Consider the following 11,838-nt stretch of genomic DNA (forward strand, 5'->3'; position numbering starts at 1 on the left):
CAATGTCCCTCAGAAGGAGATCTCTTCAACGTGAAACATCTTATGGAAACATTAGTCAACACTAGGGGGACCGAATGACCTCCATGTAGGCCTTCTGAAGGAGTTGAAAGCACATCAGCAGTGTTGTCAGACTGACAGGATATGAACGAGGCATCATTCCCCCAAAGATATAAAACCCAAACATACGGCATCATGGCAGAGGGAGAAACAAGCAACACAGAGGCCATTGTTGTGATGAATGCCATGGTTACACCATAGCAACTCTTTTATTAGCAAAATAATGGAAATTAGTCCACCAACATCCCCATCCAATGGAAACAGACGGGTGGGGGTTAGGGGGATATGTAACCTGAAACCATTACAAATCGTATAGTCGCTAACAGTGCACTTTCATCCATCCACCTCCCTTTCCGTTCTAGCACTGACATGATATCTATGGTCCTGTTGTCTGCTACAAGGCTGTTGTCATCCTCTTTGCAACGTTTCTCTTCAAATCAGGACGAGGAATGTTACAGTTCACCAACCGTGCGCTCGCAATTCAATAGAAACAGTTGCCATTTTGGTCACTTCTTTGAGAAAAACAGACAAAGAGGATGACAAGTAGAAAGAAAAAAAGAGTCCCTTTGATTTATATTGTGATACACTCAGGCACACAGTCACACATGCCAAGTCTTTCTCTCTCTCTCTGACACGCACACGCCAGGTCTTTTTGTCTCTCTCTCTCACACACACACACACTCACAAACACACACAAGGGCCTTGACTCACAGTCATGCAGTAAAGGCATCATATCATACACATGCAAAAGGCACACACACACACACACACACACACACACACACACACACACACACACACACACACACACAGCTCTTACAGTTTGTCAGAGTGAGTTGGTCTATAAAGAGCATCTTACTTGGTCTATTGGAACATTTCCACGGACACAAAAATTCTGGGATGCCGTAAGACATGGAAACAATATCAAATGGGGTGGGGGGGGTTTCAATAACACCTACATACATACATCTATTACAATTTAGCCAACAAAAACAAAAACACTGCAACTAAGGCATGCAAAGGCACAAGTACCTACAAACAGAAGAGATGTCAATTTCTTCAGAAGAAAAAATAAATGCAAAAAGGCCCCCCTTTCTTATAAAAATCTAAAATAAAAACTGACCAGTAAAACAAAAAAAACATCTTTAAAAACAGTGAAAAACTCCAGCCATAGTGACAGTTGTACAAATATTTTACACAAACGTTTTTTCTACACGGAATCTTTAAAACCTTTTAGAGATCAACATAAGTTAATAAGAGGTTAAAAGTGACATTCTCTACAAAGTGTCCATGGACCGCTCTCCTCCAGTCACAGACTCCCCCAAGAAAAGCCACGGTGAGCTGGCCAAGACACTGCCTGCACAAAATAAAAGTAAGTACCGGTAAGTAACATTTATTTCTATAGCACCTATCCCAGACCAGGGGTCACAAAGTGCTTTACATATACAACAACATAATAAAAGAGCAAAAGTTATAGCAGGTTAAAATAGGCAAACAAGTGAAAATAAGAACAAGTAACAAACAACAAGTGTACAACAATATCAACAGGACACAGAAAGACAGACTTTTGGGGTTAGCCAAAAGCCTGTCTATACAGGACAGTCTTTAGCTGTGTTTTAAAAGCCTCGACCGAGACCGCTGATCTAAGATCCGAGGGCAGAGCATTCCAAAGCCTGGGAGCCACGGGAAGCACGTAAGGAACCTGTATTCCATGTCTGTGTAATAGATACACGTGTCACACATCTACTTTCCTTAATTCTTTTAAGCTCACGATTCCTCATTAATTAGAGAGGATCCTAATTAATTCAGTGCCTCTTAATTCAATCAAGTCTTCCTGTGTGAACCCCTGATCTACGTACACCTAGCTCAGTCTATCTTTACCCTGGATGTCTTTTAAACAACAGGTGAGTCTTTACCCTAGAAGAGTCCGCAGTCCTTCAGGTTGTTCTTGATGATGACGTCGGTGACGGCGTCGAAGACAAACTGCACGTTCTTCGTGTCGGTGGCGCAGGTGAAGTGGGTGTAGATCTCCTTAGTGTCCTTCCGCTTGTTCAGGTCCTCAAACTGACACTGGATGTACGCCGCCGCCTCCTCGTACGTGTTGGAGCCTGGGAGAGGGGGAAAGGAGGGGCGAGAGAGAGAGAGAAAAAGAGAAGAGCGGCGGTATAGGTGGAGAGAGAGAACGAGGGAGAGGGTTTAGGCTACAGAAGGCCATCTGCTATTCTAAGGGTTTCTTCGCTGGCTTTCGGGCATGACCTTCACAAACATGCATATATGCATGTGTTGTCGTGGCTAATCTGCATATGCGTGCAGGGTTCGACAGTAGCGCTTTTTTTACTTGCCCGGAGCAAGTAAACATTCGCCAGGTTTGTTTGCGCGAGCCCGACGATGCTGCTGGATCCCGGATATGTTTACCGGTGTGCAGGAAGAACAACAGACGGCGCAGGCGCCAGACCGGACTAGATGATCGTGGAGTGAAGATATTATCAAAGCTTACGCGCCTGTCGATCACCCGTACGCTTTGATAATATCTTCACTCCACGATCATCTAGTCCGGTCTGGCGCCTGCGCCGTCTGTTGTTCTTCCTGCACACAGGTAAACATATCCAGGATCCAGCAGCGTCGTCGGGGCTCGCGGAAACAAACCCGGCGAATGTTTTACTTGCTCCGGGCAAGTAAAACAGCGTTACTGTGGAACCCTGATGTGTACGGGCGGGCCTTGTCTTACCTGCGTACTCTGGGTAGCAGATGGTGAGAGGACTCTTCTTGATCTTCTCCTCAAACAGGTCCTTCTTGTTGAGGAAGAGGATGATGGACGTGTCTGTGAACCACTTGTTGTTGCAGATGGAGTCAAACAGCTTCATGCTCTCGTGCATCCGGTTCTGAGGGGAGAGACGGACCGTTAGAATGTCAACAGTGGAAGTTCGAGGGGTTACCCGTCATGAAAGCGGCTTCTTCAGAGTGAGACGTGTACACGGTCGTCACGCAAGGGCGAACAGTTGCGCTGCTGTGACGCAGCGAGCCTAAACCAAACTGGATCTGGAGCCAACAGGTGGCAGTCATGGGAAACGGGCAATACTTGTTGATTCATTCACAAGACAAAATCATTGGAAAGTAAACGAGGGTGTGAGTGATGACAAGATAAGGATGGGTGGGGCTTAAAGAGAGAGAAGAAGGAACAGAGATGAGGATGAACCAGGGATAGGAGAGAAGAAGAGAAGAAGAGGAGATGAAGAAGAAAAGGGCCCGAGAGCCCAGAGCCGCTGGGCGTCTCACCATCTCCTCGTCCTCCGCCAGCACCAGGTCGTAGTCGCTCAGCGCCACGCAGAAGATGATGGCGGTGACGCCCTCGAAGCAGTGGATCCACTTCTTCCTCTCAGACCTCTGGCCTCCCACATCAAACATCCTGGAGAAGAAACACACACATTTACAACACACACACATTTACAACACACACACACACACAAAAAATGTGGCTGGTCCTCTGTGGCTCAAACGGTAGAGCACGGCAGTAGCAGCGCTATGGTTGTGGGTTCGATTCCCACTGGGACCACGATAAACAAATGTATGCACTCACTGTACTTTTGATTTTGGATATAAGCGTCAGCTACAGGGCAGAAATTCTTATATATATAAAAAAACACACACTATAAAACTCTCCTAAAGAGGCTTCTACATTACAGTGTCCCCTCCGTCTCACCATCCATTGTTTCACTCAAAACGCTGCTGCTTAAAAGGCCACGGAATAAACTGTCGGAACCCCTTGAGGGGTCGTTAGCAGAGTGACTCAGACTCAGTGGGTGGTTGTAGAATAGTTATTAGTGCAAAATGGCAAATTTCAACAGTGCTTTCTAGCGCTTGAATACACAATTTTTCCCCTCTCCGATCGGCATAGAGGCGTGTCAACATTTAAACATGAACCGTTTGAGTTATTTCCCAAATTTTGAACACTGCAAATATCGACGCTCACTTGAAATGCAGGTCCTTGAAGGTGAAGTGTGTCTCTACGATGCCGGTGGTCTTGACCCTGGTCCTCAGGACATCCTGCTGGGTGGGCACGTAGGCTCCGTGGGCTATCCTGTCCAGGTCATTCAGATAGCTGAGGAGAGACGGAAGGAGGGATGGATAGGGAGAGAGAGAGAGAGAGAGAGAGAGAGAGAGAGAGAGAGAGAGAGAGAGAGAGAGAGAGAGAGAGAGAGAGAGAGAGAGACAGAGGGCAGCACTGTGAGTGGTCTGTATTATGTAAGCGGTTTTTATGTGAAGGATGTGGGTCATTTCATAAATAAGGGTGCCAGCGAGGATCACTTGTTGTGCTCAACCTTGAGGTCCTGTCATCATGTAAAGTGATGATCAGACCATTTACTTCCTGAAATGACCTCAAGGTATAAAGTAGGAACATAGCGACATTAAGGACTCTCAACACCTGACTCACTGCACTCACCCTGCCAGATGTACTGCACTTTACAAGTTGTAAATATTGACTATGTTTTTGTCTTGTAGTTATGTGTGTACATGTCCATTGTGATAGTCGTGTGTAATGTGTGTATGTTGGATGTAATTGACACTGCTGTACTGGGTTTTTCCATCTGTACCGAAAACAAATTCCACCGACCTAGGTCATTGCGATTCATTCATTCATTGATTTAAGTCAATTAACACATTGATTTGGAAAACCATTGTTAGGCCGTTTCTTATGCCTGGTGTCTGATCTGTGTCACAGATATGGCAAGAATCATCATGTGATATAACGTGACATCCCTTCCTGTAGATATGGCAGTGTTATGCTTCTTTTTAATGCATGTTCAGCATTAAACAATCAAAGGTCTGACGACCAAACCCCCCTCAAGACCACCAGGACCAAGCTCCGGACCTGGGGTGATAGGGCCTTTTCAGCCGCAGTCCCGTCCCTCTGGAACGCCCTCCCCAACCACATCAGACAGGCCAACACCCTCCCAACATTTAAACAGGCCCTCAAAACCCACCTCTTCAAGCTCGCCTTCACCAGTTAACCCTCTCCCCTTCCCCTTCCCATGCGTCCCCAGCACTACCTTCATTAGGCCCCTATACTTTCTTTTATCAATTTTTTGTGTCTTTCTATTATTACTACTCGATCTTTTCAGTTTGTAAAGGGTCTGAGTGTCTAGAAAAGCACTATATAAGTCTAATGTATTATTATTATTATTATTATTATTATTATTATTATTAAAGGACACCTTATTCTTGAATGCTGTAATAATCAGGGGTTGTCATTCATGTTATTGGTAAGCAGTTAGGCCTACGGTTATTCAGAGGTCCATGTGTTGTACAGCAGCTTGGTTACGCATGGACATTCTCACAGGGCATCAAGTCGTTCAGGCGAGGGGTTTATGAATGAAAGTCTTTCCAAAGAAGGCTGCACGATGCAACGCCAGGGACCTGTGTGTGTTCACATGGAATCCACAGTCCTGTGGTAAGGTGATCCTGTCAACAATTGTTTTGTGTTTGATGCAAGGCAAAGTGAATTGAATTGTTACATTTAATACTAAGTAAGATCCTCAAGTTCAGGAGGGAAAAGCGCATCCTCTGAATAAGCAGTAATAACAGGCAGCAGCCCCGGGCACATTTAAAAAAGCTGTTGTTTTCTTGCCTCTTGTTAGTAGCAGAACAGATGTGTGTTTGTTACTCATTATGCTGTGGAGTCGCTGCCCATATTCTCGAGGGAGGCTAAAGCACGTGTGTGTGTGTGTGTGTGTGTGTGTGTGTGTGTGTGTGTGTGTGTGTGTGTGTATATATGTATATACAGTCACTGAACACTTTATTTGGACCACCTGTACACCTTCTCATTTCATTCAGGTGGTGTAATGGTGGGGGGAATGTTTTCTTGGCACACTTTGGGCCTGTTAATACCAATACATCATGGCTTGAATGCCACAGACTATTTGTGTTGTTGCTGACTGTGTGTATCCCTTCATGGCCAGAATGCACCCATCTTCTAACGGCTGCTTCCAGCATGATAACACACCATGTCACAAAGCAAAAGTCATCTCAAATGAACATGACAATGAAATCAGTGTTCTTCAGTGGCCTTTAGGGATGTAACGATACGCTCAACTCACCATTCACAATACTGGGTTTACCATACAAGTTTCTACCTTTTTTTTTTTTTTTTTTACAAAATGAGATGCAGACAAATTCTGACTGAAAAATAATATTTCTCAGACAAAAGCTACAAAATAGTTTTAACCCTATTATTAATTATTTATTAAACATTCCACCTGGATTTATTTTGTTTTTATGGTTATAAAGGTATCATAAAATGTGCTTTTTCCAGGATTACTTCAGCTTTCAATATATGGCAGTTATTTAACATGACTATGTTATGAGTGTGTAATAAAAGTTTTAAGGGAAGAAAAACACATTTTGTGTTGCTGTGTTTACAGGTTTTTAGTAAAGTGGAAAGTGTGATTGCACATCAACAAAATATTTAGCATGTTCAATTTGAAATATCAACAAAATCTGTCCAAGAATGTTTGTGAGCAAAAAGTGCTGGCTCGTAATGCCGCTTCTCTCCTGTCCTCAGCTCTTCACAGCTTTGTGCTTTGAATTACCGTAATAACCCAATATGGGTAGAAAGCGCAGCTTCTCTGCTTTCATGAAGAGTTGGAATTATTTTGATAGCACAAATAGTTTAGGCATTACGGTAATGACAATGCTTTCGGGTTTTCAAGCGTCAAAAAGTATTTTTCATCTCATCGATTTGAATCGTCACATATTTGTATCGATGATTAACTGCATCGCCTTCCCAGTCACCGGTTCTGAATCCAATAGATCACCTTTGGGATGTGGTAGAATTGGAGATTCACAGCTTGAAAGTGAACCTGAAAAGATCTGTAGGAATTGTGTGAAGCAATCATGTCATCATGGACCAGAATCTCAAAGGAATGTTTCCAACATCTTGTGGAATCAATATCAATGCCAGGAAGAATTGAGGCTGTTTTGTGAGCAAAGGGAGGCCCTACCCAGTTTATATTTGTATAGTGTTCCTAATAAAGTGTAGTGTGTGTGTGTGTGTATATATATTTATATGTTACGGTACATGTGGAAAAAGGTTTATGTCGGCATTTCCGGGGACATGGCAGCATAAAACGTCGACTTGGTACATGCTGGCATGTCTAACCCTAACCCTACCCCTAGCACCTAACCCTAACCCTAGTTTTCCCCACATGTACCGTAACATATATATATAAATATTTGTTGTGTGTGTGTTACTCACTATGCTGCAGAGTCGTTGAGCTGGTACTCTCGAGAGCGGGCGAAGCAGGCCTGCACCCCCCCGTCCTTCCACAGCCGCTGGATGACCCCGGCCAGCTCCCCCGTCATGAAGCCCTCCTCCGCTGAGCCCGCCAGCACAAACAGCTGCCGCGCGTCATCCTGAGAGAGACACACAGACATGACGCTCGACATCAACCTAGGCTCCCTCCCACAGGGGAGACACACAGCCATGACCCCCCCCCCCCCCCCCCAACACACCAGTCTCCTCCCACAGGAGACACACAGCCAAGACCCCCCCCCCCCCCCCCATCACACCAGTCTCCTCCCACAGGAGACACGCAGCCATGATGCCCCCATCACACTAGGGCTCCCACAGGGGAGACACACAGGAGAGACATACAGGAGAGACACACAGGAGAGACACACAGGAGAGACACACAGGAGAGACACACAGGAGAGACACACAGCCATGCCCCCCCCCCCCCCCCATCACACCAGGACACTCCCACAGGAGAGACACACAGCCATGATCCCCCCCATCACACTGGGTTCCTACAAGTTTCAACAACTCAAATCTAAGACCTTTTTAGACCTTTTTTAGACCTCTTTGAATAGAAATGTTGACCTAGTCGCGATACCGTATGATAGCTTTTTGTCATCCTCGAGGTGATGAAATTAGGGATTCCACTGCCATACAGACAAAAAAGGAAGCGAATTGGCATTTTTTTGGTTCCAGCTTGATTAATTTCCGCATAAATAGATGTGGTCGGACTGATTTCCTTGCAGGATCTCATTTTTAAGACCTAGCACCTCATCTTTAGACCGAATAACTGAAATGTGAGACCTTTTTAGGCCTTGTGAATCGGATTGCTGGATTTGAGACTAAGGCCTTTTAAGACCAGCGCGGGAACCCTGATCAAACCAGGCCTCACTCCCACAGGGGAGACACACAGACGTATTCTGCCTGGCCTGGTCAGGCAGTCAAAGACCCTTGTCTTTATATGACGTGTTACCGCCCCTTTGGAGGCTTGCGTTGAGCTTCCAACACGGTGTCATTGTCTGTCCATCTGCCTCAGATGGAGGAGGAGGTAAGAGAGCTGTCTCCTGCAGGTCCAGACGTGAAGGGTTGGGCCGGGACTTTCCCCCTAACAGACCCATGTTTGACCCCTTGTCTTTTTAAACCACAATGACTTCCCACAGAAATTAGCCCTTAGGAAGAGATCTGAGAACAGCTTTCCCTTCCCAAACCCGGATCTGAACTGTTTGGTTTGGAAACTAAAAAGGCAGCCTAGATCAGTGGCTGGGGGACGGGGGTCTTCCTCCTACGCCACTCACCGCCCGGGCTGCGTCAGTGAAGTCGATCTTCAGGCGTCCCATGGCTCTGATGATGGCGATGATGGACTGGATGGTGTTGCTGTAGACCACAGCCTTGTACTGCTTACACTCCTCCTCTGAGTACCCCGCCTCGTGGATGATCCTGACGCGGACGGCGGGCGGAGGGAAGAGAGGAGAAGAGAGAGAAGAGAGAGCATGAGCCATTTGATTGGTGCTAAAGATGATCAATTGTGTAAAACAAAACAAAAGCAGGAGTAACTTACTTCATCTGTTTCACAATTGTACTCTTCCCCGACTCCCCGGCACCTGAGAGGGGGGGGGGGGGGAGGAGAGAGAGAGAGAGAGAGAGAGAGAGAGAGAGAGAGAGAGAGAGAGAGAGAGAGAGAGAGAGAGAGAGGAGAGACATGAGGACACTGTTAGTGAGTGATATACACACTGGACCTTTAATGTAGAGTTGAGTTTTTGAATGGTGCCAAATGGCCATGAAAAAGCAATCAAGGAATGAGATGGCATGATAACAAATGTTTCATGGAAAGCTCTCTTTGGGTTAAGAGGCACTTTAAATAAAAAATGGTTGTCTTGGCTGAGCACTGGCCTGTACCATTTGCACATTCTGTGGATACACACACACGCACTATTACAAAACATAGCCTAGTATATTGTACATTCTGACCAAAGAGGTCAGCAACACGCATATCTACATAATACACTTTAAGCTATACATGCAAACCCTAACAACATGTTGTTGCCATTCAACAACAAGCTAGTAAATCACGTCTACAAACATGACACCAGGGCACCCCAGAGAATGTAAGAGGCACTCTTGAACTCTTCGGTGTCACTATGTAAACACTACAAGGCAAATTAAACAATATACTTAGTGAGAGAGTAATCTGATTGCCAACGACATTAACAAAACAGAAGTTAAAGTGGTATGATGTTCCACAATGAATTACACACAGAGCATTAAAGGTGCATGTTTTGTGCATGTTGACATGGACAGAAGTGAGTGGGGTTTTGATACTGTAATCCAGCCCCATGCTGTTCAGAAACCCTGGGGAAACCCCAGGACACGGTGCTTTGATGAAGGCTCTCGCTCTGCAACTGCGCAAATTAAACATCCTTGAAGGGATCATGTTGCCATCCAGAACCTCTTCTCTTGATATGTCTACAAACATTGTTGACTTGCTCCCTGAAGTAAGCCACTACCAGTGTCACCTACTAGACATCCACAAGGCGACGTATTGTGGCTCGTGAGAGAACACAACTCCTGTTTAAAGAGCGTTGCAGCTGAGAATACTTACCGGCTTTACAGTAATGCAGCAGTGAGTAACACTGTCTGATCTGTTCTGACTGCAGTTAGCCAGGCCTTAGTCTAATTGGATTAATCAACTGGCTTCTACCAATGAGATTATACAGCTACAGTGTGCCAAAGTTAGCAAGCAACCCTCTGTAACAACCCCAGGCTAACTGGCTGTGCAGTTCATCACTGTGTCCCAATACTCTATGTTGTGTGTGTCTGTGTCTGTGTGTCTGTGTGCGATGTCCAATCAATAATAATATACCAACAATGCAATCTCTACTTAGATTTTAGACTATTCTTCTTATTTTTGTAACTAAAAGGAACACGACCCAACATACAGCCTAGCGTATAATTACAACCAGGCACAAACTGAGCTGGAGGCTCAGTGTCTAATGCTCCCTCTGTGGCATTGACATGTTTACACCTGAGCACACAGCATTTTAATTACCCCCTCTCTGATGGAGGCCTCGCTCCCTTGAGTGGGGACTGTTCTCAAACTCCTCGTCCCAAATGACAAACAGACACAGACACACACACACACACACACACACGCGTGCACACACTACCTTGATATGAGGAAACCGATATGATAATAATAATAATACATGATTAGACTTGTAGCTAGCGCTTTTCTAGACACTCAAAGACGCTTTGGGATGGACAAAGTGAGACTATCAGGCTCTCACACAGACCCTCAGTTAAAGCATGTCACACTGGGTCAGATGGGCAAAACATACAAGTGCTGACTGGTCTTCCTCGCTGAGCGTCTGTGAAACAGAGACATCCCCTATGAGTTCCATGAGCGCCCAGTACTCATTCACAACACACTGCTCTACTACAACACACACCATATCCTTCTCTCTATCTGTGTCTCTCTCTGTCTGTCTGTCTGTCTGACACAAAGGGCTTGATCTGTGAGTGGCGATCCTCCCACTCAAAACACTCATTTGGAGATTATTTCATCCGAGTTTGATTGCCTTCATGCGGACACCCCAAGCACAATCTCCGGCAGAGGAAGTGTGAGTGAGTTTATGAGTCACTGCCACACACAAGATTCCACAATTTAAACCGTGTGACCGAAGAGCAGGAAGTGGAGGTTCAGGTGAGGGATTAGGCTGTGTTCTGTGGAAGACATGATTCATTGTAGAATTAGAATTTAAATTCCTCTCTCCTGTGTTCCATCGTTAAAAGGCTCACCGCCGGATAGCCAAATCCACACCGCCCATGCAGGTGCAAGTGTGGGGATGGGGAGGCCCATAAAAATTCAAATCAGGTTCATCTCAAATGATGCATACACATCCTCGTATTGCTGCAAGTGAGCTGGGAGCAGCCACACAGTCTCTCACCACATGATGTCATATTGTAATATCAGTCCAACCCAAAGAGGCACGTTCACAGGGAGAGTCAAGTTTTCCTTCATGACCACACGTCCACACCCACACCCACAAATCGTGTGCAATCTGTCCAGGGCAATTCACGAGTGCAATGGCTGTGTAGGAGAGGAGTATTAAAATGAGAAAAAGTAAAGAAAGTGAGTACTGAAAAAAACAAAAAAAGGAAAATAATAAAAGCCTACATATTTGTCTTTTTATTCAAAATGCATAGGTGAAAAGCTGCCTAGTTCAGCGACAGAGAGTGAGGTGGAGCAGACATGTCTGTGTCACCACACCACTCAGTTCTATGACGTTGAGTGGGGAAGGCTGTGGGTACCAGCTCTTAGACGTGTGACTCCCGTGGCTACGGCCCCCTGCCTGAGAGCCAGATGAGAGCTCGGTTCTTCGCGCCCCAGTTGTGTTTGTTTAGCCCGCTGTTGCCCACATCGGTGGTAAGGTGAGCCAGCCTGTCTGCGTTGCTAAGCAACCTCCAATCATGCGCCACCTGAGATGCAGGTA

General features: G+C 45.6%; 1 protein-coding gene across 1 annotated transcript in view; it reads right to left on the reverse strand.

Moving 5' to 3' along the window:
• Positions 1–262: 262 nt before the first annotated feature.
• The window catches only part of LOC308170335 (guanine nucleotide-binding protein G(i) subunit alpha-1), a 14,009-nt gene continuing 2,433 nt past the window's right edge, over positions 263–11,838 (reverse strand). The window contains exons 2-9 of the mRNA XM_080545107.1: positions 8,907–8,949; positions 8,644–8,785; positions 7,310–7,467; positions 4,028–4,156; positions 3,334–3,463; positions 2,786–2,939; positions 1,974–2,165; positions 263–1,414 (exon numbers count right to left, since the gene is read on the reverse strand). Of these exons, the coding sequence (XP_080401233.1) occupies positions 1,975–2,165; positions 2,786–2,939; positions 3,334–3,463; positions 4,028–4,156; positions 7,310–7,467; positions 8,644–8,785; positions 8,907–8,949 (947 nt within the window). The 3' untranslated portion in view covers positions 263–1,414; position 1,974. The remainder of the gene's footprint in view (positions 1,415–1,973; positions 2,166–2,785; positions 2,940–3,333; positions 3,464–4,027; positions 4,157–7,309; positions 7,468–8,643; positions 8,786–8,906; positions 8,950–11,838) is intronic.

Source organism: Nansenia antarctica, assembly GCF_963989245.1.
Source record: "Nansenia antarctica genome assembly, chromosome: 14".
NCBI lineage: Eukaryota > Metazoa > Chordata > Actinopteri > Argentiniformes > Microstomatidae > Nansenia > Nansenia antarctica.